This window comes from Symsagittifera roscoffensis, chromosome 6 (assembly GCF_963678635.1).
Source record: "Symsagittifera roscoffensis chromosome 6, txSymRosc1.1, whole genome shotgun sequence".
NCBI classification, from domain to species: domain Eukaryota; kingdom Metazoa; phylum Xenacoelomorpha; order Acoela; family Convolutidae; genus Symsagittifera; species Symsagittifera roscoffensis.
The window spans coordinates 39,015,157-39,026,833 of record NC_087067.1 but is presented as its reverse complement, the minus strand read 5'-3'; the positions used below and the strand labels follow the sequence as shown (position 1 = coordinate 39,026,833).

General features: G+C 38.5%; 2 protein-coding genes across 2 annotated transcripts in view; both read left to right on the top strand.

The window, feature by feature from the left end:
* The first annotated feature begins 349 nt into the window (after positions 1–349).
* LOC134847544 (protein HGV2-like) lies at positions 350–6,765 on the top strand. The gene is made up of 8 exons (XM_063864605.1): positions 350–904; positions 1,823–1,960; positions 2,180–2,399; positions 2,574–2,725; positions 3,060–3,449; positions 3,739–3,882; positions 5,686–5,856; positions 6,325–6,765. The coding sequence occupies exons 1-8, from the start codon at positions 482–484 to the stop codon at positions 6,481–6,483; spliced, it is 1,797 nt and encodes a 598-aa protein (XP_063720675.1). The 5' UTR covers positions 350–481; the 3' UTR covers positions 6,484–6,765.
* Positions 6,766–11,173: 4,408 nt separating this feature from the next.
* LOC134848730 (Fanconi anemia group M protein-like) overlaps positions 11,174–11,677 on the top strand; it is a 55,566-nt gene continuing 55,062 nt past the window's right edge. The window contains exon 1 of the mRNA XM_063866242.1: positions 11,174–11,657. Coding sequence (XP_063722312.1) covers positions 11,195–11,657 — 463 coding nt within the window. The 5' untranslated portion in view covers positions 11,174–11,194. The remainder of the gene's footprint in view (positions 11,658–11,677) is intronic.

Below are 11,677 nucleotides of genomic sequence, written 5' to 3'. Positions count from 1 at the left end.
TTTTTTTTTTACAATTGCTGTGGTTAGGCTTCTCACAATAGCTGAGGTTTAGCTTCTTTTCTTGAACAGTTAGGCAATAAAATTTGGCTGAAATACCTTAGTAATAAGACTTTTGGATATCAAAAACTATTAAATGTCAAAAATTTGCGCAGATGGAAGCGAATTCTGCACGCGGTTAGAATACCTGAATTAGTAGCTGAATTTTATCGACACTCTTCAAGTCCAATTTTTAAATATTTTGTTGCAAGCTCAGATTTTGAGCTCAGTTTGACCTCAATGCTAACGGAAGTAATTATTGCCAGAGCAGACAAGTAGGAGTTTGAAGGTCAAGGTCAATCATTTCAGATTCTACTGTGCCACTCTCTCATCTTCTGGAAACAAACTCAATTCGCATTATTCACATCAGTTCTGAGCTCAATTTTAACTAAATTAATAATTTTAATCGCAATTACCCAAATTTTTAATCAAATTGTGAGTCAAAATGGTCAATGCTCCTGAAGTTACAGTAACTGCAGCTTCTCCCAGTGGCAAACCAGTGGAATCCAAGACCACCGAAATCTCGGCTACAGTTGCCGAAAAGAAACCTGACAATGGAACGCTCACTGAAAACGGAGACCACGTGAACGGGTCTGAAAAGACGGAAGATTCCAAGAACGCATCAGAAGCCAAAGTTGAAGAATTGGCTACGGTTGAAAGTGCGACGGAGTTGTTGACAAAAGGAAAGCGTGATCTGTTCTGCGACAATCCGACGCAGGCGGTGGCGACATTGTCGGAGGCATGTGCCCAGTTTGACAAGGTGTTTGGAGAAGGTAATGTGAAGTGTGCGAAGGGTTACTTCTGGTATGGAAATGCCCTGATGGAATTGGCAAGAGTAGAAAACGACGTGCTCGGAAATGCTTTGCAGGTAGGTGAACTTTTGGGCTCAACTTTATGGAGGAATCTTTAATGCTAAAAGATGATAGTAGCCTTAAAATAATCTGAAAGGTGGAAAGTCAGTCTGTTTTGGGCTGTTAAAAGCTTCACTCAGTAAAATAGATCCCATGCTTGTCCAAAAAATAACAATTGTATCTATAAAATTCTGTACAGCCTGTCTAAACATAGTCCGCTGCTATGATTTCCCAACAGTCCAGGCAGTTATTAAAAAGAAAGACAACAAGAGATTTTAACGAGTTAAAACAAGTTCTCTGTGTATTTTATGCAATTTAATTTAACCCCGAGAGGACGGCAAACAGACCCAGTAGGGTCTCAAAACGCTGCACCATTATCATAATGATATATTTTAATATCACATAGGCTAATAGCAATCAAGTACTCCAAAAACAAAAATATTCGGGATTACAAAAAAAAAATATGCTGGACGAAGCTTTTTTTTTGCTACTCACGCCCTTTTTGCATCCGAGGAGTTATCACGTGGTACCACTATTGCTGCGGAAATTGGGCTGGCTGAGGCACACCTGAAGATAGAGGTCAAATGAGAGCACGTCCTAGCACAACCATTGTCATGACATGACAGGAGATTGAATACACGATCTAACGACCCATGTACATCGTGATAACGATAACAAATGATTGCTTTGGAGCAATTAAATCCCAACCTGTCACACCAATTTTTTTTTTGTATTTGTGGCGCTTTTTAGTGCTCTTGTAGGCGAACCTAGAGTCAAGTACAATTGATATAGTTTTCAATGCCACTAGTACGGTCGATGCTAATTAACCTGTGATTATATAGTTATTCTCTGGCAATCCCTAGTTTATACGATGGGGCATTTGTTGAGGCCAAAATTCAACGGGCATTTTGTTCAACAGTATAATTTTGTTGTAGGGTATCCCAAGTGGCGACACTCCTCAGAAGGGTCCCAAAGTGACTGAAGACAACGCCCGTAGTAAGAATGAGGAGGGTGTGGTTGTTGAAGACCCAGACTCCCTCACGGAACAGGAGAAAGAAGATGTACGTGAAAAGGTAATTATTCACACCCATTACCACCCATCCAGAATCAATTTTATCATTTGTGTGGAGTTCTCCACCTAACAACTAAGAGTAATAAACTCTAAAAGCCAAAACTTTGTTGAACAAAAACATTAGAATTGAAAAGCAGCGGAGAAGTTCTAAACGATTTGCATGGTAAGATTGCTGCTTTACGTACAATTTTTAACTGAATATAAAAGGGTGATTTTTTAGGTAGCTGAGGCTATGGAAGAAGCGGCTGCTGAGGGCGAAGAAAAAGACGAAATTGAACAAACCGAAACAGCCGAGGATGATAAGTCAATGACAGCCGAAGAGAAGGATGAAGATAAAACGACGACTGAAGACAATGAAGCGAAAGAGGGCGAGGAGGATAAGGAGAACGCTTCTGTTGATGAAGAAACCACTGAAGAGACAACTGCCGACCAAGAGAAAGGTTGATGTTGTTAACTTCTGGGGTGGAAGTTGTAGCGTCAGAACACAATTCACATGTTACAAAGCGATGGCATTCTGTAAAAAGATAGATATCAAGGCTTAGATAATTATTTTGGCTTATTTGTCCCTTAAATTAGGTTGAACGTTTCAGTTTCTTAGTTTTTCTTAATCTTAGCCGATGGTGAAGATGCAGTGATGGACGAAGAGAATATTGAGGAGGAACAGAATGACGAAGATGATGATGATGAAGACGACGACAGTCTGAAGCTCTCGTGGCAGATGTTGGACTGGGCCAGGAAACTGTTCGAGGCAGCCACGGACCAAGAGGTGTCTTATCTTTTTCCTGGTTCAATGATAATCGATTTGTCCATACATGTAAATACAAATCGGTTATCATTGTCAAGCATCGAATATATATCAAACCCGAGACAGTGGATGGTTGTTTTTCGAATTAACGGATATTTGAAATCGGCAAATTTTTTAACGACTAACAAAGAATGATTGCTCAATTCTTCGTTATCGTCTAAAAATTATCGTTAATGATAATTCGGCGAAGTTTTGGAAGTTTGAGGAATGGATTTTTGGGAAGGTGAATATAAAAAAGGGGAGAGTTATAGGATCTCAAAAACTTGGAGCAATGTTGATAGAGCTCTTTGTTCAGATTGAAGGAAGGACCGACTTGTTAGCCCAATGCTTTCTCAAATTGGGTGAGAATCTGATGGAGTCTAGTCACCATACTGACGCTGAAGTGGAGTTCAAAAAGTGCATAGAAGTGTACCTGGCTGCAATTGCCAACATCGGCAAGGACTCTTCGAACGACAAAGAAAAGAGTTTTTTCGAAAGATCTCTCGCCGAAGCCTACTTTATGGCGGGTGTTAATTTGACGAACGGAAAGAACTACACGAATGCTGTGAATAATTTCGAGGCGGCTATCTCGGTGATCAAGAAGCTAATGGCCTCGACTGAGATGAAGCTGCAAGAGTTGAAGGGAGAGTCAGAGGAAGTGACCAAGCAGAAGTCCGCCATGAACGACGAGCTGAAGCAGCTTCAGGTAACAAGAAAAGAAGGGATATGAATATGTCTTGTCAACTCAATGATAGTAAGAAATTATGTTCGATTCTTAAGGTCAATTTGGAAGTATACGAACTGTTATCGCCACCACTTAGTGAAATGAACAGTGACGACATTGCAAGAAAGGGAAGTGTAGAAAAGACGGGAGAATGGTGTAATTAAAGATAATAAGCTGAGAACATTGGAATCAACGCATTGTGGAATGAAATAAGGATCAATTGATTTGATCAGATTTTGATGAGCAGGGCTGAAAGTTGATGTTTTTGTAGGATATCCTTCCCAATATGGAAGAAAAGCTCCAGGATGCGAAGCTGTGCAGTGCGAAGATGACGACATCAGAAGCTGCTGGAGAGGGAGATGTGGCCAGTGACGTCACAACGGAAAAGTCTGCTCTGCAGGAAGCCATGCGACAGGTGAGTCACAGATCATTTCGTTTCTAGCTGATAAGACGGAAGAAAAATCAACACCTTGTATGTATTCATTATTTTGCCGGTTTCAAATTAACTGCTGCTCAATTTTGAAAAATCAAGGAAAATAATTGAATTTACCAAGCAATAAAAAAATTTTCCAATGTGGAATAAATGTGAAAATTGAAAACAAAAGAAACTTCTGATTTTAATTGAATATTCTAACTACATCCTTTCGAAAACGCAAGGATATCGCTGGGTTGATATGACCTAATCATAGTGATTAAGTTTTTGTCGAGTTTTTGGTATTTAGCCTTTTTGGGTCTGGCTACTTTTTTGTCCTGCGCGCATTTTTTCTAACAGTAATTCCTTATTCTTTTGCTTGTCCTGGAAATTCTCGATCAGTTTTGGAAATGAGGGATGCTTACTGTTGACCAGTTTCACGAAATTGCTGTTCCAACCTTTTACAGCGTTGTTAGTGAGGGAAAGGTCGTTTTTACTCTTGATGGCAACTCCATTGCTCCATGTCAAATCTGGGCTTCGGTCGTCCTTGAAGTCAGCCTACCAATATATGTCCTCGGAATACTTGAAAATCGGTTGACTTTCTTCAGATGCCATACCTTGCAGAAGCTCGAAAGCATTGGGAACGTCTGCTACGGGCAGAAATGCTGTTGCGAGAAGCATTTGAAGAAGTTCGCGAAAGTTAAGGTAATTGTGAGTATCGCCTGACGATTGAACATGTCGCCAGACGCTTGACTCATATGGAAAAAACATCACTTGAGTTTGAGCACTCTGATGGCTAGCTATTGAGTTTCGCACAGCTACTTCGAAATCAATTGTAGCGCGTTTTGGGGAATCAACTGTGCGACATTAAGTTGATTCCTTTTTGTTGGGTAGCAGAGCGTAAAGATTAGGAATAAGGCATCCTTCAACAGAAGCTTGTATTGTATTAAATTGATAGAATACAAGGGGAGCAGTCGAAAACAGTACGAATCATCTGATAAAGATAGTAGGTCTAACCCAGGTAACGTGGAGAACACAATAGCCCGATTTTCATCTTAGGGACTAGAATCATGAAGCAGGAGCTGCTCTCCGTCTTGAGTTTTCTGAAGAGCCAGTGGTAATTCAAAGCCAGTCAGCGAAGTTGGCTCTGCCATCTTCGGTCTTTGTTCGCGTCGAACTCTATTTACAGCTTGCTGATTTGCAGACTAACTAGGTAAAACAGCTGTTTCTCGGTTCACATCACGTTGGGCTGCGAAATAGTCGCCTCGGTGTTACATCAGATACTACTGCTCAATCTTTAAGTGTTTTTCTGAACTTACGTTTTTTCGATGTCAGCTGGATCGGGGAAGTGGCAGTGATCTTTAACGATTGTAACGGAGTATTCTTTTGTACGCACACGGCCATTACTTTGTGCCAGGAAAGGGAGTTGTTTGCCAGTGGTCGGTGTTTAATTAAAGCATCCCTTCAGAAATCAGTAACTCAAGAATTTTTATTTGTAAGTATGATTTCCATCGATAGTTAGCAAGTTTCGTTATTAAGTGTTCGCAAATGAAACAGCTTGAACAACCTGTTTCTTTTTGAATGGATTAAAAAAAATCTATTGGGTGGGACTGTTTCGTATGGGACTATTTTGTACAGACTAGATAGCCAAGACAGGTGCATATAGCCAAGGATTTTATCAAGTTATCAACGTGATGGAAGTTTTTAGCTCTGGAGCATTTGGAATGAGTAGTCAGTAAATCTGATTTAGATGTGTTTAGAACTTCAGATAGTTAACTCAAGGATCATTTATCTGATTTGTTTTAGGTGGAGGAGAAAGAAGCGGCTGAGATGAGTGAATCGGCAGGTGTGGCCAGTGGACCTGCGAAGAGCATCAACCATCTGGTGAAGAGGAAAAGTCCCCTGAAGGAGAAACAGCCCCAGCCAGCTGTCGCCGAAACTAACAACTCAAACACTGGCAGCACGCATATGGAAAAGGTAGACTTCCATTTTTAAATGCAATTTCTAGATACTATTAATTAAGAAGACTAATTAACTATTAACCGTACAGAAAATTAAAAACTGACAGTATTCATTATGTTTTTTGTTTGGCTGGGATCGCATCTGCATGTATTAGTTGAATTATCAAATGAGGACTCTGTCTTTACTACTTTGCCGCGATCACTCACCAGTGGAAAAATCCAGCTCAACTGCTAATTTTTTGTTTCGGTTTCTAGCAATTTAAGTACTCTTATGTAATGTAAAATGTGCACAGACTCCTAAATGTCTCTAAATAAGTGTAATAGTAACTGAAAGGTCTCCTGTAATATCCAGAAGTTCTTAGTTCCTCTGTTGGCCTTATAAAAAAAATTGTGGGGTGACTAAGCTATTTGCGAGGGCGATTTTTTTGAGCAGGAGGGGAGGGTGAGGTTGAGTCTCAAGTCAATGACAGTTTTCTATTCCAAGGACGAAGACGACGCAGCAACGAAGCGAAAAGCAGACCCTACCTCCGATTCTGACTCGATCCCCTCCAAGAAGGCGAAGATGGACGAGATGCCCAATGGAGACGCCCAAACCAACGGAGTCGACAGTGAAAATAAATCCGCACCTGTAGCTTCAGCTTAAACATACTAGTTTTTCTTGTTCTATTTTGTGATCCAAGCTTGACCTTGTGTGCAATAGTGTTGAAAGTTTCGTTATCCATTTGATGCTTAATGTTGAAGTACTACTTACTACGTTGATCGTTGTGTTTGCTTAGCAGCTGTATTTGTACAGTCGAGGTATTGATAATGCCTAGTGATTTGATTAATTTATTTGAACTTTAGCAGCAACGAAATAGTTGATTGCTTGTCGATAGCTTCTCGTTTTGGAGATAGTTTCGAGTTTTAATTGAATTTGAATATTAAAGCTTTTTTATATCGTTGTTCAAACGCAAGAGCTGTGTAGCTTCTGTACCTTCCATTATATGCAGACTCTTATTTAGGTCGTGATTATGTTTTCAAATTATCCGGACAAAACGAACAAAACGCATTTTTCTCAAATTGGGTCAAGGTAAGAAAAAAGTGATAAATAAGAGTTGCTTAGAATTTCACCAGAAATATAATAGTCAATTTTTGACTGGGCCATTTTGACTTTTTTTCAATTAATTAAGAATTCCGTTGATACTTATTTGTTAATAGATGAGAAAATTATATCACACGAAGCCTCTTACACAGCCCAACAAATTTCTTGAAGGATTTAATATCCAAAAACCTGTGTAAAAGCAATTATTTTTGCTTGTTAGACAAGAAATGTGATTTCTACTATATGAAAACCAAATCTTTGCTAAAACAAATTATAAACAAGTTGCGCACATTTTTTGGGATTTAACAAAGTAGTTTCAGCGTAGTTCTTGACAAACTTATTTTCCCTAATGACCCAGTTCCTTCAAAGTGGGCAAATTGTTCTAGAATTCATCGATCTGTTCAATGTATCATGCATCTAAATTGTTCATTGTATCATGGATCTCTAGCGTAGAGGTAGATAAGGCGACCCACAACAAAAAAGTGGGTTCAAACCTGGGCAGGGTCGGATGTTTTAAATGAATTTTGTCGTATACTTGTTCAACTGCGTCCCCTCGATAAATTGAGGCAAGGTACTTGGTAAATTTCTGTTTTAATTGACTGTTAGTGCTAATGCGTTATAATTGGCTTGCATCACTTAGCAATTATGTAGACTCATCATTGGCGTGCGTCACTTAAATTCAGTTTTTCCCAGTAGTTTATCGGTCATATTTTTGCTTGTGTATGCGAAGTGCATCTTCGCCTCTGTGTGCTGTAATTCGGAAGACCGTCAGTTCTATTAGCAACCGAATAGTATTCAATTTAAAATATTTTTTAGGTTATGGGCGATATTTTTTCGTGAGCTCAGTCTTTTACTTTCATTATTGCGTTCGAACAGTCAAAAAAGTCATTTCAAACAAATCATTAATAAACTAGTTTTGCTTGATAGATTATTCGTTCTTTCATTGAAAAATTTGATCACGATATTTATACTCACAATAGCAAAGGTCTCGTGTTCAAGATCTCGACTTTTAATTTCAGTGAACACTTTTTTTACAGCTCTAGTTATGATTAAAACTGAACTGGCAAGTCTAGATTTTGCTTGTCCCCCAATAGAAAATTATATTCGATTTCGGACGGACGCCACTGCGTAGTTTTTTTTTCTCGATTACACTCAGTTATCTGACTACCTTTTGTCTTATTGTTTTATATCGGCTTGCTTTCCTAAGCAAAGACTTTTCTGATATAAACAAGGCTTACGATAATTGCAATTGAAGTTGGGTGCTAGAATTCTTCCGTGGTTCATGTGAAATCAACAGTCAGATGTTAGTGCGCGTATGTGGCGAAGAGCTCACGCACAAACCAAGACAAAGGTCAATGGTTTGCATTTACAGCGCGTCAAAAATGATTTGTCAGCAGCTTTGTCGGTTTAGTTGCAGCAGTACCTATTTTGCCTAAAATTAGGCATCGTTTACTCAAATTGAAAAAAAAAACATCTCAGTGTATTCCGTGTTTTAAGCTCAACTTAAAAAATATTTCAGTGTATTCCGGTTTTGGGCAAGTAATTGAGTTATATTCTTCGTTCTTTTTTGCAGTTTTTGTTAATTTTTTGACAAAAAAAAAACGATTTTTTTTTTGTTTTTTTTTCTTTCAATTTTTGAATTATCTGTTCATTTGCTGGTAATCATAGTGATTGATTTTTGTATCGCAAGTGATCTGAAGCTCGGCTTCGCTCTGTGTCTAATAATTCATACGTGTTTCAAAATTTCGATAGTTTCAAATCAAACTCTTCTTCGATCATCTCGAAACTCCTCCATCTGTGAAAAAAATAACTCGAAAACTGTTTCAAAATTTTTTTATTTTCAGTCCATTTCATAATGTTAGCAAATTTTATTGATACTTTTGAGTGTCATACTGTATTTTTTACACTTGCCATAAGCATGCAATATCTCTTGTGCTGTGAGTGGTTTTTCATTGCAATTGAAAGCGGTTCATGTTAATTTGTATCATTTGGGAGTTTTACTTATTTTCGACTTTTAATAAACGTATGATGAGCCAATAAACCATAAACTGAAAACATTTAGGCCGACTTATAGCTTTTAAGCAAAAAAAATCAGCCAAATTAGTAAATTTTGAAATTAATTTTTTTTGCTTGAAAGCTGAAGTCGGCTTAAATGGTTTCGGTTCATGGTTTATTGGCTTAGTGACCTAATTTTTTGTTCTTCGAAAGCAAAAAATTTTTCTATTCTTTGTATTTTCTGACTTTTGTAGATGTGGTTAATTTGAAATCTTTTGATTTTTTTTTGAATTCGTGGCTCTTTTTCGCTTCTTGTCTGCAGCATTCTAATATTGTATCGAAAGATACTCTTATATTTAATAATTTTACCTTTAATGGTTTCGTGTAATTTCTTTCAAACTTCTTTTCGAAAGTGGCCTCATGATACGTCTTTTGAAGGGCGAAAAAATTTTTGTTTGTTTCTTTACGAAAAAAAGTTCGAATAATTTTTATAGCTCAAAGTTTTGAATGTTTTTTGGCTGAACGGTTGTCTGCGCATATCGTTTTTTTTGTTGCCGCTGGTTAATGTTTGTTTCAAAGCTAATTAAACGCTGGAAAATGTGTTTCTCAGCAGGTTTTCCTCGAATTGCGCTGACTTGAATCAAACTTATCGAATTTTTGGTAGTTGTTTATTTTCGACTAAATATTTCCAAATTTCTCAATGCAATGAATTTCGGCTAATTTCCATGCTTTTTTAGTGTTGTATCGCAAATAGTTTGAAGCTCTGCTTCGCTTTTGTTGTTTTGTTTTTTAACCACAGGTCCTAGGGAGTTGCAGGGTCAACCTTGGGGGAGGGGATTGTTATTCATTTCGCGGTAGCTGATCCCACCTTGAAGGTGGGCGACACTGGGACCCCTCAAAAACGGGATCGAACATACTACCTTCATGCTGGGAGACCCATGCCTGACCCACAAGGCCATAGCCGCTCGCCTCTGTGTTGTAATTTGGTTTCACGAAATTTTTATTACCGTTATTCGTTATTTGATTTGCATCGACTTATTCAAAGGAAATTGAACTTTGAAATTCTGTCTATGCGCGGCAAACGTCCATTTACTGGAAATCCGCCACTTTTTTTCGAGCGTCAGCGCGGTTTAATTTGGTCATGTACTTAAGTGCGAATCGTTGGTTCAAAGGTTCGGTTTCAATTAGATTTTGCGAGCTGTCTGGGTGAGTTATACGATATTGCTCCTTTTTCGGCAGCTTAAGTTATACTGAAAAGTGGTTAAAATTTTCAAATGTACAAATAGAAAACCTGAAAAATTCGAAAACTAAATGAATTGAGTTTCAATTGAACATAATGAATAAATGAAGATCTGAAGAGTTTTAGAAAATGAGTTGCGAAGTTATGGTTTCCGCTACTGTGAATTTATCGCACGATACCCTAAGTTTTCTGAAAGAAATTCCGGAATTATTTTCAATTGCGCATTCTGCAACTGGGCTTAACTGCGGCTCTATGTTGCTGATGTCAACTTCTGAAACAAATTTATCTGAAAAAGTAAAGATGATGAACTCAGCTCTTAAGCGGGAATTTGTGGGAAGTCAGGGGGTTAAAAGTCTTCTAACGATTCCTAAGAAGCCTAAAATGCAGCCGATTCAAGCTGCTGCTGCTCTCGGAAAGTTTTCAGCTGAAACGATTTCGTCACCGTTAAATGCTAGCACTGCGGTGTTTAATCAAACATGGCAGGAAGTTACTTCGGCTGAAGGCAGATTGTTTCTGTGCAAGGTTTGCGCATATCGGTCAAATAAAAGCAGCAACATTAAGAGGCATAGTTTGAAACATGAAGAAAATGTGCCAAAAATTCAGTGCTCGCAATGTGATACATGTATGAAGGACAAAACGGCTTTGAAAGGTCATTATATGAAGGTGCACCGGTTCACCGATTTCCTAGCGAAGGCTGCGGTTGAAGAAAGTGTGCATTCCACAATTTGATAGGAAACTTTTGGACAGTCATAGAAGCGACAAAACATTTAAAACTCGTCTTGATAGAACATAGAAGTTAACTTGGCTATAGAATTTTTCTCATAGAAACTTAAAAATTAATTGTTTTGTGGATAGGCTCAAAGAGGTAATGTTATCATTTACACACTGCATTGTATGGAAATTATTACATATAGATAGATATTTATAGGCTGAATAGTAAGTTTTAAAAGTTTTTTAAAAGAATGGTCTTACAGCTTGTTGAAACGGTAGGTAAATTTCAGCCTACAATTCAGATTTGGTTTCGATGTTTGACTAACCATGAAGCAGAGCACGCTTTTCAAGCAGTGGGGAAAGCGGAAGAAAACTGACTCAACATCATCAGGATCTTCAACGTCGAAAAAGACGTCCAAGCCTTCAAGTTCGAAAAATCCTTCAGCATTTTCAGGATCTTCTGCTAAAAGAGCTAAGATCCAGAAACGAGGTCAAGGTCAGAGCTCAACTGGTGCTGTTAGTTTTGGAAAAGGACGGGGTAAAGACCGTGTAGTTCCTGCCCAAGTTGCGAGAGTCGAGCCGGTTGTATCAAGTCGTCCGAAAACAGCAGCGAATCGCGAGTTCTTTGCGCATGATTCCGCTGTCGAATTGGTTAATTATGATCCAGTTCGAATGCTGGACCAAGTATGTGATGAGCAAATGCACGAGGTCGATGACCAACTGAACGACGATGACTTGTTAATAGCTGCCTTGGAATTGGAGAAGCTAGAAAGCGATTCAAAGCGGTGTGGTAAGTGGTGGTATACAAAC

Coding starts and splice junctions, on each gene's coding strand:
- LOC134847544 (XM_063864605.1), top strand. CDS start 482: ATGGTCAATGCTCCTGAAGTTACAGTAACTGCAGCTTCTCCCAGTGGC. Junction 2,726..3,059: donor AGGCAGCCACGGACCAAGAG/GTGTCTTATCTT, acceptor CTCTTTGTTCAG/ATTGAAGGAAGGACCGACTT. Junction 5,857..6,324: donor GCAGCACGCATATGGAAAAG/GTAGACTTCCAT, acceptor TTCTATTCCAAG/GACGAAGACGACGCAGCAAC.